Raw genomic sequence first — 16,832 nt, 5'->3', positions numbered from 1 at the left:
ACTACCCGCCCCAGGCTTGTGAGTACCACCTTGCACTTGGATCACTGTTTAACTTGGCTGCACTGGCCCTGGGCAAGGTTGGATGAGTTGGTACCCTGCCGTCCTCCTCTCACTGCGCACATATGGTTGGCTGGAAGCCATGGAGAACCAATATGGGGCCAAATTCCTCCTGAATGGAATAAGGAGGGCTGTTTCAGCCCAGAGGTGAACACCTTGGTTGGATTATCCCAGGAAATTCTCAGGATGCCTGGCAAGCACCCTAGCTTGCAGCATTCGCTCATTGATGTAAAGCTTGAGCCTCTGAATGGTTTCCCCTTCCAAGGGCAGCCTGTGCAGGTGAACTGGAGAAATACCTTGACACCTTCTTGGGCTGACTTACTTCCTCTGCTCTCCTGGTTTCCTTTTGGGTGAGTGGAGGTAGGCTTAGGAAATTAGAAAAGCCCTAGAGAGACCTGCAGACTCAGAGTGGCTCATGGTTGTTTGGTCCTATGCATAGCCTCATGGTACAGATGAAGGGACTTGTCCAGGGTTGAACTAGCATTTGAACAGACCATTTCCCTTTGTGTGACTTGGCAAAGAGAAAAATTGCATGTTACTTTCTCAAATGGAAGCCCTAGCCGGGCCTGGAAGAGAATCGCAGAGACCGGCTGAGGAGTCTTGGTAGAGCAATGGTAGGAAAAGTTCGGGAACTGGGAAAGGCCGGAAAGGGGGCAGCACTGAGCTGAGGAGGGTCAGGGAGTGGGGTCCTCTCTGCCCCATTCCTGCGCTCAACATTTTCCGCCTGTATGAGGGGCTGGCCTGGGGGGGCCTCTCACTCGGAGTCCCACCCAGGGTGACTCTCCCCGGGGCTCCCCTATTTGGCCGGCTTGGCCGGGCTCTGGGCGGGGCTGGCAGAGCGCGGGGGTGGGAGTCCCGGAGCAAGATGCGCGGAGCTGTCTGCGAGGAGGCCTGGCGCCCAAGGCAGAGGGGTGGGGATCGGGGGTGGGCTGCGCCCTCCCGCTCTGACCCATTCCGCACCCCACGGAAAGCAGACGCTGTCAGCTGAATCACTCCGCTTTCGGGAGGAGGGAGGGGACGGAAAGGTAACTAGCCCCTTTCTGCTTAAAAGAGCAAAGGGAGATCGTGGGCAACCTTGCAGCTTCCCCCTCCCCACTCCGGGACCATGCACCCCTGCATCTTCTTGCTCGGCCACAGGCGAGGACTTGATTTCTTGAGCTAAACCTTGTTGACTTTTCTCTCCGCAACAACTGAATCATGCCATGTGCACAGAGGAGCTGGCTTGCAAAGCTCTCCGTGGTGGCTCAGCTCCTGAACTTGGGGGCCCTTTGCTATGGGAGACAACCTCAGCCGGGCCCTGTGCTCTTCCCGGACAGGAGGCAAGGTTAGTGGCTTTTCTTTATTTCCTTTGAAAACCTCAGGGGTAAGACGCGTGCAAAGTTGCTTGCTCTCTTTTCCCTTCCCCCACTCGGCTGAACTCCGCAAAGCCGTTTGGCTGAGTTGCGAGGAAATCTGGGCTGGGAGCATCTTGCATTTCAGTGCTTAAGGTGTAGATTCCTTACTTTTTACCGAAAGGCGAGGATCCACATCTCTTTTACACTAAGGATGCTGCAGTGAAGACTCTAGAGGTAGCTAGGAACCACCCCCCAACTGTCTCTTTTGTCTCTTCTGAATGCTGCACTGTTTCAATCCCTATTTTTCAGATTCTGAAAACGGAGAATGATTTTTTTTTTTAAAAAGTTCCAACCGGCCACTGGCAGTCACTGCCATGTTTTTAGTTAGTTTGAAACTTTTGGTGAGGTAAGGGGAAATGTGATTCCACCCCCCTGCTGAGTGAGCTTGACTGTGTTTTCCTGGAAAGATTTAGGGCTGTGTTGTAAAAATAACAGACCTTTTAGAGAAAATTTCCTACCATAGGGGCGCACCTTTCCCTGTCCTGTCTTGCTGGTCACAGCTGGCTGCTTCTCTTTCAGAATTTCATGCTATAGAAAGCACTGGAGGAGTTGTGATGGAAAATTTGTTATTATTATTATTGTTGTTGTTATTATTATATATTTTTAAAGCCTAACACCCTGAGCAGGATAGTATTGTTGCCTCTGTTTTTTTTATTGGACTTGCAAGGGTCAGACACACTTTCCTGTTTGGTGGGGAGTTCGTTGGACTTCTGAGGGGAAGCAGTCATGGCAGCAGCAATGACCTGCGTGGCTGGACCGTGTCCCATGTGCCAGGACCGCTAAGGCGCTCTGGTGTGTCAGCCTCTTGACCACTGACAACAGTTGCCTGGGGTGCAGGGACCACTGTTACCATCCCTGCTTTACACCCATAGAAGCTGAAGCTTGGGAAGTTTATGGGCTTAGCTATGGTGGCGTGAGGTTTTAAACCCAGGTAGCCAGACTCCAGAGGTTGGCTTCTTACAGTCAAGCAGCATTGTCCTAGAACAATAATAGGGACAACACACACACACACACACACACACACACACACACACACACACACACACACAGAGACAGCATGGGGTTAGCATCCGTTAAGTCCTGTGTCTGCTGACAGCGCTCAAGTCTCGGGAAGCTTCCATAGCTTCCTGACCCCCTTTAATGCCCAAGACCACTTGGGTGGCAAACATCACCAGCCTGACCTTGTTGAGGGTTTCTGCCTACGTTGCAAAGTTCAAATACTGCTGGAGACCTCATTTGTTGCTCACTTCCAGAGCCATCAGAAGCAGGTCCGTTTGCTTTCCTGGGAAGCCGGAACGGGCAAACACTGGGGTGAGATGTCAGTCAGCCAGCACTCGCTTGTGTAAACGGTCCAGATACGATCTCCCACCCCCAAGTTTAAAATAGCATTTGTTGTTCTTTGAAAAACAGCCCTTTTGTGAAAAGTCTCTCTTTTGCTGGCAGCACAAACAAAGCCTGCAAGCACTTCCCAGGGCATTTGGAGATGATTTGGTTCAAAGACACGCATTCTCCTGGGTTGGTTTTCAGCTCTCCTTGCTCCACATCTTTGTAAGCGAATTCAGCTTAGTGTGGAACAGACACCACTGGGACTTGCCTTCTCCTCTCTAGAAAGTGAGAGATGGTTGTCTTCCCCAGTCACCTTTAGGGTTATGGGCTGAGAGGAGTTGATACCGAAAAATAGCTGTACAGTACTCTGAGCTTTTTAGTGATGCACAGATATATAGATTTAAAAAATAATTTCCAAAAAATTTTTCAGATTTTAATTAAAGACCTAAATGTAAGACCTGAAACCATTGAAATCCTAGAAGAGAACATAGGCAGAACACTCTTTGACATAAGACGTAGAAATATTTTTTTGGATCTGTCTCCTAAAGCAAAAGAAACAAAAGCAGAAGTAAATAAATGGGACCTGATTAAACTTAAAAGCTTTGGCACAGCAAAGGAAACCATCAACAAAATGAAAAGACAACCGACTGAATGGGAGAAAGTATTTGTAAATGATATAACCAATAAGGGGTTAAGATCCAAAAAAAAAAAAATATATATATATATATATATATACACATATATATATGTATAAAACTCAATATCAGGGGCTTCCCTGGTGGCGCAGTGGTTGAGAATCTGCCTGCCAATGCAGGGGACACGGGTTCGAGCCCTGGTCTGGGAGGATCCCACATGCCGCAGAGCGACTAGGCCCGTGAGCCACAATTGCTGAGCCTGCGCGTCTGGAGTCTGTGCTCCGCAACAAGAGAGGCCGTGATAGTGAGAGGCCCGCGCACTGCGATGAAGAGTGGCCCCCGCTTGCCGCAACTAGAGAAAGCCCTCGCGCAGAAACGAAGACCCAACACAGCCATAAATAAATAAATAAATAAATAATTAAAAAAAGAATCCTAATGTGATTTATAAAAAAAAAAACAAAAAACAAAAAACAAAACTCAATATCAAAAAACCCAAACAACCCAATCAAAAAATGGGCGGAAGACCTGAATATACATTTTTCCAAAGAAGGTATATAGATGAGCAACAGGCACATGAAAAGATGCTCAACATCAATAATCATCAGAGAAATGCAAATCAAAACCACGATGAGATATCACCTCACACCTTTCAGAATGGCAATCATCAAAAAGTCAACAAGTAATAAATGCTGGTGAGGATGTGGAGAAAAGGGAACCTTTGTACACTGTTAGTGGTAATGTAAATTTGTACAGCTACTATGGAAAACAGTGTGGAGGTTCCTCAAAAAGCTAAAAATAGAACTACCATATGATCCAGGAATTCCGCTGCTGGGAAAATATTGGAAGAAAATGAAAACACTAATTCAAAAGATACATGCACACCAGTGTTCATAGCAGCGCTATTTACAACAGCCAAGGTATGGAAGCAACCTAAGTGTCCATCAACAGGTGAATGGATAAAGGTGTGGTATATATATACTACTCAGCCATAAAAACGAATGAAATTCTGCCATTTGCAACAATGTGGATGGACCTAGAGGGTATTATGCTTAGTGAAATAAGTCAGAGAAAGACAGGTATTATATGATATCACTTGTATGTGGGATCTAAAAAATAAAACGAATGAACATAACAAAACAGAAATAGACTCACAAATATAGAGAATGGACTAGCGGTTACCAGTGGGGGAGAGAAGGGGTAGGGTTAAGATAGGGGTAGCGGGTTAAGAGATACAAATTACTATGTATAAAATAAATAAGCTACAAGAGCATATTGTACAGCATAGGGAAATATAGCCATTATTTTGTAATAACTTCAAATAAATAAATAAATAAATAAAATTAAACCAGAAAAAAATTCAGATTTTTAAAAGTCTTTTCACCAAAATATTTGTTCTCAATCAACTCACCAGTGGATTTACAAGTAATCCCCATTTGGTGCAAAAGAGAAATTTCTGAGCAGATTTCCATGTAGAACTAAGAGAGAGAGAGGGAGAGAAGTGAGAGAATGAGAATGAGAATGAGGGCAAGCTAGTTAGAGAAGGAAATTCTTTTTTTTAAATTTAATTTTATTGAAGTATAGTTGATTTGCAATGTTGTGTTAATTTCTGCTGTACAGCAAAGTCACTCAGTTATACATATATATACATTCTTTTTCATATTCTTTTCCATTATGGTTTATGGCAGGATACTGAATACAGTTCCCTGTGCTATACAGTAGGACCTTGTTGTTTATCCATTCTCTACATAATAGTTTGCATCTGCTAATCCCAAACTCCCAATCCATCCCTCCCCCAACCCTTTGGCAACAACAAGTCTATGCTCTATGGCTGTGAGTCCATGTCTGTTTTGTAGATAAGTTCATTTGTGTCATATTTTAGATGCCACATATAAGTGATATCATATGGTACTTGTCTTTGTCTTTCTGACTTACTTTACTTAGTGTGATAATCTCTAGGTCCATCCATATTGCTGCAAATGGCATTATTTCATTCTTTTTGATGGCTAAGTAATATTCCATTGTATATATGTAACACATCTTCTTTATCCATTCAACTGTTGATGGACATTTAGGTTGTTTCCATGTCTTGGCTATTGTGAATAGTGCTGCTATGAATATAGGGGTGCATGTATCTTTTCAAATTAGAGTTTCATCTGGATATATGCCCAAGAGTGGCATTGCTGGATCATATGGCAACTCTATTTTTAGTTTTTTGAGGAACTTCCATACTGTTTTCCATAGTGGCTGCACCAATTTACATTCCCACCAACAGTGTAGGAGGGTTCCCTTTTTCTCCATACCCTCTCCAGGATTTGTTATTTGTACACTTTTTAATGATGGCCATTCTGACCAGCGTGAGGTTGTACCTCATTGTAGTTTTGATTTGCATTGAGAAGGAAATCCTTAAGGCTTCCAGGGAATAGGATGACCAGAGCTTTGCCTCCACATGACCTGCTTGCTGCTTCATAATTAAGCAATCTCCCTAGAATTCCATTTCCACTCTGATAACATTTTTGAATTGCACCCAAATTCTGACCATTTAAACTTTCAAATTACTTCAGATGTCATGTCTGCCATCCTCCTTATTTTTGCAGATGAGGAATGAGAGGCCCAACTGGTCCATCAGTCAACATGCATTTACTGAGCACCTACTAACTGCCGTTCCAGCAGTGGCGTCAAGGGAGTCACACAGGGTCCTGCAGTAGGAGGCTGACTCAGAACCTCGATGACTATTAAGGTTCTTTCTAGTTCTAAGGGGCAGGCAGAGTCGGGATTTTAGATCTAGGAAGGACCATGGAAATAAATCCAATCCTTTCTGGGACTAGAAACAGGTAGATTGGGCAATCTCTGCCCACTATTCCTTCCACATTGCTCAGTGGTGACATACACAGTTGTGTGATGACCTCCACAAGGCTCCCAACCAAGTATCAGAACAATAGGAAGTATTAATCTTGCACACAACACATGGCCTCTCTTCTGTAGCTGACGATATCCCCTCAGGTTCGTTTTGCCCTGTACTGCTTACAAGTCACCAGTCACTTCCATGATCTCTTTTGCTGCTGACAGCTCCATGAAGTTGAGAGGGCCGGCACTTCATCCCATGTTAGAGACATGCTCCAGGCTGCGTGGACTTGGGCGGAACCGAGGGAGCGCTGCAGTGCGTTTCAAGACCAATGTCATAATCATGTATTTATGCCATTTGCAAAAAATAACTTCTGCAAGGAGGAAATGATTTCAGATCTTAATGTAAGAAGAGCCTTCACAGGGCTTCCCTGGTGGCGCACTGGTTAAGAATCCGCCTGCCAATGCAGGGGACACGGGTTCGAGCCCTGGTCCGGGAAGATCCCACATGCCGCGGAGCAACTAAGCCTGTGCACCACAACTACTGAGCCTGTGCTCTAGAGCCCACGAGCCACAACTACTGAGCCCACGAGCCACAACTACTGAGCCTGTGAGCCACAATGGCCCCAGCCTTGTTGACACCCTACCTTGATGTCCGGCTCTCGGTGGTTGACCCTTGAGAAGTAGTGAGAGCAGAGGTTTGGAGGGTGGGCTCTAGGGTCAGATTGCCGCAGCAGGAATCCTCACTCCTCTTTATTGTCTTTTTACAGAGGTGGGGATGAAGGCTAAGACAAGGGACACTTGTTAATAATATCCCAGATAATTGTGAGGATGACCAAGACCAAGTTGGTATACTCTAAATGCCATGTTTGACCATAGAAATGGTAAAATTTAGGAGTTATTATTATTTCCTGACATCTTATTTCTCCATCCCTGTCATATCCCCTCTGAGCTCTGCTTTCTATTGGCCAGGATGATAGCTAGCTAATCTTCCAAACTAAACACCTACTGAGAGAAATCCAAGATGAGTGCAAGCCTCTCCCCATCGCCTGGAGCTTACATGTATTTAAGGCCACAGAGATCCCTAATAGCCAAGTTTCTATCTTTATTTATATATATTTTTGGTTGTACCTCGCGGCTTGCGGGAATCTTAGTTCCCCGACCAGGGATTGAACCCTTGACAGTGAGAGTGCAGAGTCCTAACCCCTGGACTGCCAGGGAACTCCCCCAATTTTCTATCTTTAATACCAAGAATAAGTAGTTAGTGTTTAGAGAGTGAGTGTTATCTGTCAAGCACTGTTCCAAATCTATTACATATATTACTACATTGAATTCTCACAACCACCGTAGGAGGGGAATACTATTATTGTTATGCCCATTGTGTAGATGAGGCAGGTGCAGCTGGGCCACCCACGGAAGCCACACTCTGTAAGTGGCCTCCTGTTTCCATCCACACCTATTGGCAGATGTGGCTTAGCCGCTTCCTTTGCAGTAAAATCAAGTGGTGAAACTGGTCTTATCTCCCATTACTTCACCCGATAAAGAGGCAGTTATTTTCTCCATTTATTGCTGAGTGACTTGAGGCCTCTTAAAGAAGTCATGCAGTTCTTTTCTTGTCAGATCATCATCCCCAGGGGCAGTGCTATTACCTCTCCTCTGCTATCCCCGCTGCCAAGTGCAACTGCTTATGTACACAAAATGCAGTGGCCAAGAACATGATTTTGAAATAGGAAGCACAAGATTTTAATCCAAGTAACATTGCATGTTGGCTCTGTGACCTCTCTTACATTCTGTTTCTTTTTCTATGAAATGGGGATAGTAACTGAATCTGTGTCACAGAGTCGTTGTGTGTATTAAATGAGGAGTATTGTAGCAAGTGTTCATTAAATGGTTACTATAATTATTATATGAATACAGCCAGCTTATGCTGGCTCTCTTAAAAGCACATTAGATCAAAAGTAACTGGGTCAAAAGCTGTATATGTATTTGCTCTTTTATTCTTTGGGCAGTAGGTGCTGGGGTTTAGGCAAGTTAGTCTTTCATTTTATATTTAAATCATGTTTAATTCTTTGAGATGTATCTTCAGAGACAGGTCCTATAAGGCAGCGGTCCCCAACCTTTTTGGCACCAGCGACCGGTTTCGTGGAAGACGATGTTTCCATGGACGGGTTGGGGGGTGTTTGTTCAAGGTGTAATGCGAGTGATGGGGGGGATAGTTCAGGGGGGATAGTTCAGGAGTTAATGCGAGCAATGGGGAATGATGGGGAGCGGGCAATGAACCTTTGCTCGCTGGCCCCCCCGCTCACCTCCTGCTGTGCGGCCTGGTTCCTAACGGGCCGCGGACCAGCACCGGTCCGTGGCCCGGGGGTTGGGGACCCCTGCTATAAGGGTCATAAAAGCTTCTCTTGAGAGGAGTCACCATCAGGACAGGACCACGTACAGGGGGTACCATTGCAGGATAATGGCTGTATTCAGTTGAATAAGACTTTTTCTGCCCCTTACTGCTCCCCACTGCTCCAACCCTGGAAGAGCCAGAGACATCACTGTAAGTCATAGAAGAAAAGAACAACATGAGGGAAATACTAGAGAAACTGACTACATCCAACCTCAGCCAACCTGCCCATTCCCCCCTGAGGTCTGAACTCTGAAGGGCAGTGAAGCTCTGATACCAACGAGGTCCAGATATTCCTTGGGGAGCAGGCAGTACAGAGGCCTGAGTCAATTTGACTCCTAGTGCGTGGTACATTAGCATTATTAATTTGTGCAAAACACCTTTCTTGTTTTGTTTATTTATGCATTTTGGTCCCCATTCTCCACTCCCATTCCTCTGCATAGAAAACCATTTTAATGGGTTCCATGTGTATTTTTTTGTTCACGTATGTTCTGGCAAACTCTGTGTTATTGTTTCCGCGTGTAATTTCCATGAATGTAAATGGCTCTGTATTAACTTGTTTTGTTTCTTATTTTTCACTGAGCATTGTTTTTAAGGTTTGTTCATGTTGCTTTGTGCTCTGTTGCTCTTAGTTGCTGCAGTCAGAAACAAGGGTCTGGACTTTTAATAGTCTCTTAAAAATTGAGACTATTGGTTAGTACCTAAGAGTGAAAACTGTGCTCTGTCTCATATTTCCCTCTTTCTTTCTTTTATTGAAGTATAATTGACCTACAGCACTCTGTTAGTTCCAGGTACACAACATAGTGATTTAATATTTCTATACGTTTCAAAATGATCACTGGTAAGTCTAGTTACCATCTGTCACCATACAAAGATATGACAATATTATTATTATTATTACTATTTTAGATTTTAGCAGAAGAATTTATTTTATTTTTATTTTTTAAAATTTATTTAATTAATTAATTTATTTTTGGCTGAGTTGGGTCTTCGTTACCGCACGCGGGCTTTCTCTAGTTGTGGCGAGCGGGGGCTACTCTTTGTTGCAGCATGCGGGCTTCTCATTGCGGTGGCTTCTCTTGTTGCGGAGCATGGGCTCTAGGTGTGCGGGCCTCAGTAGTTGTGGCACGCAGGCTCAGTAGTTGTGGCTCACGGGCTCTAGAGCGCAGGCTCAGTAGTTGTGGCGCATGGGCTTAGTTGCTCCACGGCCTGTGGGATCTTCCCAGACCAGGGCTTGAACCCGTGTCCCCTGCATTGGCAGGCGGATTCTTAACCACTGTGCCACCAGGGAAGCCCAGAAGAAGAATTTATTAAAGCAATCCTGGATTGCTCGAAGAAATGCCGGGAGAGCTGAGAGCCAAGTGTGGATGCTTTGCAGGAGGAACAAAGGTCAGAATATGGCTGCCTTTGCTGCCACTGCCTCTGCCGTGTCCTAGACACTTCACCTTGTGATGCTCATCCATTGGGTCTGGATGCTGGGTGCTGCTTGCGAGCCCCAGCTCCTCCTTCGTCTCGGGGCCGCTACCATAATCCCTGCTTCTTGGTATCACTGCTTCTGGATTCAAAGTCTAGGCAGTGCCTCTGATGAATGAAGCGTGAGTGTACGGGGTGCTCCAGAGCTGCTAGACTGGTGAGGGACATGCTTCCTGCACTTGCATCTTCTCTCCTGGGAGGTGGGCTCCGTTCCCAAGACTCATGATAAGGAACTCCCCAAATGTGGTAAAGACGTTCAGATGCAAGGCAGCCATAGGAACAACAAATGGTCATCTTTACATCTACTGTATGAATGATGCAGCTAGACCTGGTGGAGGATACAGAGGTGAATCACGCCTAGAACCTGCCTTCAGAGGCCTTATAGACTTGGAATCCTCTTCCTTTAAACGTGTACATTTATTTGGCACCATAGTTTGCAAAGCCCTCTCACTCTCATTGTTTCATTAGCTCCTCCAAACAGCCGTGTAAGGTAGACAGAACTGATATTATCTCCATTTTATACTTGAAGAAGCTAAGAAGTTAGGTGATGAGCCCAAGGTCCCACTGCTGGTGAGTGGCAGAGCGAGAACTTGGTCTGTCCTCTGATTGCAGGCCCAGTGTCAACCAGAAGCAAGACGTGATCACAAATATTGTGCTTCATTGATTCCTAGGCATGTGGTTTTCCCCCACATTTTTTTTATGTTAACAAAACAAGCCTTTATTTATTTTTAACTTTTCATCACAGAAATTTTCAAATGTACACTAAAGAAAATAATATAATAAACTCCCATTACCCAATACTTCAATAATTACAAATTATGGCCAGTTTTGTTTCATCTATAATCCCCCCTCACTCCCACCTCCACCCCCAGTATTTTAGAGCAAATAGGCTTCCTTAAAAGATAGGGCTTTTAGTGATTACGCACTTCACATGTCTGTTTCTCTTTTATCACCTCACCAAGACACTAGATAGAGTATGGCACCACTTTATGCAAATTTTTTTTTAATCGAGGTATAATTGATATATGACATTCCACTCAGGTGTACAACATAATGATTCAATATTTGTATAAAGTGAAAATTATCACCACAATGTTTAGTTAACATTTGTCACCATAAAATGTTAAAGATTGTTTTTCTTATAATGAGAGCAACATTTAAATTTGCAATAGAGTATTATTAACTGTAGTAACCATAGTGTACATTACGTCCCTATGACATATTTATTTTGTAATGAGAAGTTTACAGCTCTAGATCCCCTTCACCCATTTTGCCCAACCCCACAAGTCTCCTCCCATCCGGCAACCACCGATCTGTTCAGTAGATCTATGAATTCAGTTTTATGTCTGTTTTTTCAGTTGTTGTGTCATTTAGATTCCACATATAAGTGAAATCATACAGTATTTGCCTTTATCTGTCTGGCTTATTTCACTGAGCATAATATCCTCAAGGTCCATTAGTGTCTCAAATGGCAAGATTATATTCTTTTTTAATGCTAAGTAGTATTCTTTTGTGTGTGTGTGTGTGTGTATATATATATGCCATATCTTTTGTATCCATTTATCTACTGATTGACACAGTATTTTTTTTTTCATATCTTGGCTATTGTAAATAATGCCACAATGAACATAAGGTGCATATATCTTTTTGATTAGAGCTTTTGTTTTCTTCAGATAAATGACCAGAAGTGGAAATGCTGGATCATATGGTATTTCTACTTTTAATTTTTTGTTTTCCCTAGTTGCTGTATCAATTTACATCCCCTCTAACAGTGTACAAGTGTTCCTTTTTCTCTACAACCTCACCAACACTTGTTACTTCTTGTTCTTTTGATAAACGCCATTCTGACCAGGTGTGAGGTGGTATATCATTGTGACTTTGATATGCATTTCATGATGATTAGTGACGCTGAACATCTTTTCATGTGCCTGTTGGTCATCAGTGTGTCTTCTGTGGGAAGATGTCTATTCAGATCATCTGTCCATTTTAAAATCAGATAGTTTATTTGTTATTGAGCTCATATTTGTATGAGTTCTTATATATTTTGGATAATTAACCACTATTGGATATATAATTTTCAAATAGCTTCTCCCATTCATTAGGTTACCTTCTTATTTTGTTGATGGTTTCCTTTGCTGTGCAGAGATTTTTAGTTTGATGTAGTCCCATTTGTTTATTTTTACTTTCTTTGTCATTATCTTTGGTGTCAGATCCAAAGAAATATTGCCAAGTGAGATGTCAAGGAGCTTACTGCCAAATTTTCTTCTAGGAGTTTTACAATTTTTGGTTTTAAATTAAAGTCTTTAATCCATTTTGAGTTAATTTTTGCATATGGTGTAAGATAGTGGTCCATTTTCATTTTTTTTGCATGGGGCTCTCCAGTTTTCCCAACACAATTATTGAAGACTGTCCTTTCCCTATTGTATATTCTTTCCTCTTTGTTGTAAATTAATTGGGTGTATATGCATGGGTTCATTTTGGGGTCCTCTATTCTGTTCCACTGATCCATGTGTCTGTTTTTATGCCAATGCCATACTTTTTTATTACTTTAACTTTGTAATATACTTTGAAACCTGAGAATGTAATGGCTTCAGCTTTGTCCTTCTTTTTCCAGATTGCTTTGTCTATTTGAGATCTTTTGTGGTTCCATACAAATTTTAGGATTGTTTTTTTTTTTTCTTTCTGTGAAAAATTCCCTTGGAATTTTGATGGGAATTTCATTGAAACTGTAGATTACTTTGGTTAATAGACATTTTTACAATATTAATTCTTCCAGTTTATAAGCATGGTATATCTTTCCATTTATTTGTGTCTATTTTCTTCCATCAGTGTCTTACAGTTTTCTGTGTACAGGTCTTTCATGTCTTTAGTTAAATTTATTCTTAGGTATATTATTATTTTTGATGCAATTGTAAATGAAATTTTTTTCTTAATTTCTATTTCTGATAGTTCATTCTTAGTGCATAAAACACAACATATTTTGTATATCAATTTTGTACCCTTAAACTTTTCTGAAACTTTTTTATTAATTCTAATAGTTTACTTGGTGGAGTCTTTAGATTTTCTATATATAGCATCATGTGGTCCACAAATAGTGACAGTTTAACTTCTTCCTTTCCAGTTTGGATAAATTTTGCTTATTTTTTCTGCCTAATTGTTCTGGCTAGGAACTCCAAAATATGTCAAATGAAAGTCCTATGAGTGAGCATTCTTTTCTTGTTCCTGATCTTAGAAGAAAAACTTTTAGCTTTTTACCATTGAGTATGTCATATATGGCCTAGGTTATATTGAGGTATGATTAGTCTACACCCACTTTGTTGAGTTTTTATCATAAACAGATGTTGAATTTTGTCAGATGTTTTTTCTGCATCTATTAATACAAGCATGTGATTTTTATCTTTTATTTTGTTAGTGTGCTGTATCATGTTGATGGATTTGCAGATGTTGACCATCCTTGCATTGCTGGAATAAATCCCCTTTGATCATGGTGTATGATCCTTTTAATGTATTGTTAAATTCAGCTTGTTAATATTTTGTTTAGGATTTTTGCATTTATGTTCATCTATGTAGTTTGTGTGTGTATGAATGTGTGTGGTCTGTTGGTCTAGGATTGGTATTAGGGTAAGGCTGGATTTGTAAAATGAGTTTGAGAGCATTCCCTCTTCTTCAGTTTTTTTAAATAGTTTGAGAAGTGTAACTATTAATTCTTTAAATGTTCGGTAGAACCCACCTGGACTTTTTTTTTTTTTTTTTTTGGTGGGAGTTTTATTTTTTTCTGACTCAACCTCCTTCTAAATAAGCAATCATTATTTTAAAAAATTTCTTCATGATTCAGTCTTAGAAGATTGTGTATTTCTAGGAATGTATCCACTTCTTCTAGGTTGTGCAATTTGTTGTTGTTAAATTGTTTATAATAGTCTTTTATGTTACTTTGTATTTCCTTGATATCAGTTGTAATTTCTCCTCTTTCTTTTCTAATTTTATTTATTTGAGCTCTGACTCTTCTCTTAGCAAGTCTAGCAAAATGTTTGTCATTTTTGTCTTTTCAAAGAACTAGCTCCTAGTTTCATTGTTCTTTGTATTGTCTTTTTAGTCTATTTCATTTATCTCCTCTCTGATCTTTATTATTTTATTTCTTCTACTAACTTTGGGCTTCATTTGTTCTTCTTTCTCTAGTTTCTTTAGGTGCAAAGTTAGATTATTTATTTGAGATTTTTTCTTGTTTCTTGAGGTAGGTCTGTATTACTAGAAACTTCCTTCTTAGAATGGCGTTTGCTGCATCCCGTAGATTTTTGGTTTGTTGTATTTCCATTTTTATTTGTCTCAAGGTATTTTAAAATTTCTCTTTATTTATTTTTTGTTGATCCATTTGTTGTTCAGTAGCATGTTGTTTAATCCCCACATGTTGGACTGACCCCTCTATTAACATGTAATCCTCCTTTTTGTCTTTTATTAGAGTCTTTATTTTAAAGTCTATTGGTCCAATATAAATATAGTATACCAGCTTTCTTTGGTTTCCCTTTGCATGAAACATCAGTTTACATCCATTCACTATCAGCCTGTGTGTCCTTATGTCTGAGGTGAGTCTATGGTAGGCAGCATACAGATGAGTATTCTTTTTCTGTCCATTCAGCCATTCTATATCTTGTTTTTTTTTTAGCATCTTTATTGGAGTATAATTGCTTTACAATGGTGTGTTAGTTTCTGCTTTACAACAAAGTGAATCATCTGTATATATACATATATCCCTGTATCTCCTCCCTCTTGCGTCTCCCTCACAACCTCCCTATCCCACCCCTCTAGGTGGTCACAAAGCACCGAGCTGATCTCCCTGTGTTATGCAGCTGCTTCCCACTAGCTATCTATTTTACATCTGGTAGTGTATATATATACATGCCACTCTCTCACTTTGTCCCATATTATTATACATAATATAATAAACAAAAGGCTTTGTAAAATTGGGCTGTTCTGGGAGCTACAGAAAGTAAGGACATGGGGATTCAGGGGAGGGAGAAAGAACTTTAAGCAAGGACATTAGGAAAAAGAAGAGGGAGAATTTGAGTTGGGACTTTAAAAAATAAGCATAAGATTATGTTAAACATAAGATTTTGATAGAGAGTGTGAAAGACATTGTAGTTGGGGAGGTAACTTGAACAAAGTAACACAAGTTACAAAGTGCAAGAGGTACAGCTGGGAGGTGGAAATAGAAAAGTAGAAAAAAGTAGAATTTTTCCCCCCTTTCTCTCTCTCCTTCTCCCTCTCCTTCCCCTTTTGTTTTCTTCTTTCCTTCCTTCCCTCTTTTTTTTTTTTTTGCCTGAAGCAAAAGATTAGTTTATCTGCATAAGTGGTTAATGGTTTGCTTTAAGTAGTCTGTAATCCAGAGCCTGATGCTTACTCCTTACTAGTTAGATTCCTTGTTATTCTCAAACAGGAAAATGAAGAGGCAGTGGTGGGGATTTCAATTTGAGGAAGTCGAAAGGTGTCTGTGTTCTCGTGTGTGGAAGGAAGGAAGAAGTGTGTGTGTCTTGCATTTTTAAAGTGGCAATTTTCATATTTTGACCCCATGCCTCTGATCCTAATACGTTCCCTTACCATTTTATGTTGTATATTTTATAAAAATAAAAAAGAAACACCCTAGTTCTTTTAAGTACTCATTGCTACATTACAGAACACTTGTGCTGTAACCGTGCAAGGTTTGTCAGAGTGTACATGATGAGTTCACTGTGCTTTTGCATTTTTCCTCCAGCGTGACTTAACTGGAAATTCCAGAGGCATTTACGCTCCTTATAATAAACAGTGAAGCCCTGTGATTTGTATTAATGAACTCTAGACCTGAAATGTTCCTGTTTGTCATAGTGATCTTGCCCCTTTCCTAACCATATTCCTCATGAATTAATTCTTGTCTTAGTTTGTCTCCAGTAAAACATCTGACATCCAGAGCTATGTCTTGGTGTCAGCTCAGACAGCCACCTGTCATCTAAGAGAGAGCCCCGGGTAAATTTGTGTTGTTCGGGGAATTTGATATTAATGGTGTTTGTATGGTGGAAACGATCTCTACACTTCAACAGTGGGATTTTGCAATCAACAGGGTAAAATCTAAGTTCCAAACAAGGTGTATTTGTCTTGCCACAGACTCAGCAGGGATCTCTTAGGCTTATTCTGTGTCTCCTTTTTTTCCAGAGCATTTTGTCAAGGCCCTGCCAGAATACCACGTGGTGGCTCCTGTCCGAGTCGACGCGAGCGGGCATTTTCTGTCTTATGGCTTGCACCATCCTGTCACCAGCAGCAGGAGGAAGAGAGATTTGGATGGCCCAGAGGACCGGGTGTACTATAGAATTTCCCATGAGGAGAAGGACCTGTTTTTTAACTTGACGGTCAATCAGGGATTACTTTCCAAAAGCTACATCGTGGAGAGGAGATATGGGAACCTCTCTCATGTGAAGATGGAGGCTTCCTCGGGTCCCCCCTGCCATCTCAGGGGCACAGTTCTGCAGCAAGGCACCAGGGTTGGGACTGCAGCCCTCAGTGCCTGCCATGGACTGGTGAGTCCCCTTACCTCTCTGCCCTCAGTCCCTGACTGTTGTGGCCTGCACACCCACTGCCAGTGGGTTCATAGATGCATTTAACACATAGGAATTGAGCACTTGTGATGTGCATGGTACGGGGTTCCAAACAGGCTGGGGAGAAAATGCATAAAATTAAAATCAGTCTGGG

At 41.7% G+C, this 16,832-nt stretch overlaps 1 protein-coding gene across 2 annotated transcripts in view; it reads left to right on the top strand.

The window, feature by feature from the left end:
• Positions 1 to 965: 965 nt before the first annotated feature.
• The window catches only part of ADAMTS12 (ADAM metallopeptidase with thrombospondin type 1 motif 12), a 372,760-nt gene continuing 356,893 nt past the window's right edge, over positions 966 to 16,832 (top strand). For both annotated transcript variants that reach the window (XM_068535210.1, XM_068535209.1), the window contains exons 1-2: positions 966 to 1,381; positions 16,299 to 16,660. In XM_068535210.1, coding sequence (XP_068391311.1) covers positions 1,255 to 1,381; positions 16,299 to 16,660 — 489 coding nt within the window. In that variant the 5' untranslated portion in view covers positions 966 to 1,254. The remainder of the gene's footprint in view (positions 1,382 to 16,298; positions 16,661 to 16,832) is intronic.

This window comes from Eschrichtius robustus, chromosome 2 (genome assembly GCF_028021215.1).
Source record: "Eschrichtius robustus isolate mEscRob2 chromosome 2, mEscRob2.pri, whole genome shotgun sequence".
Classification (NCBI taxonomy): domain Eukaryota; kingdom Metazoa; phylum Chordata; class Mammalia; order Artiodactyla; family Eschrichtiidae; genus Eschrichtius; species Eschrichtius robustus.
Note: the sequence above shows the minus strand (reverse complement) of the source record. Positions and strands in the feature narration are given on the sequence as shown.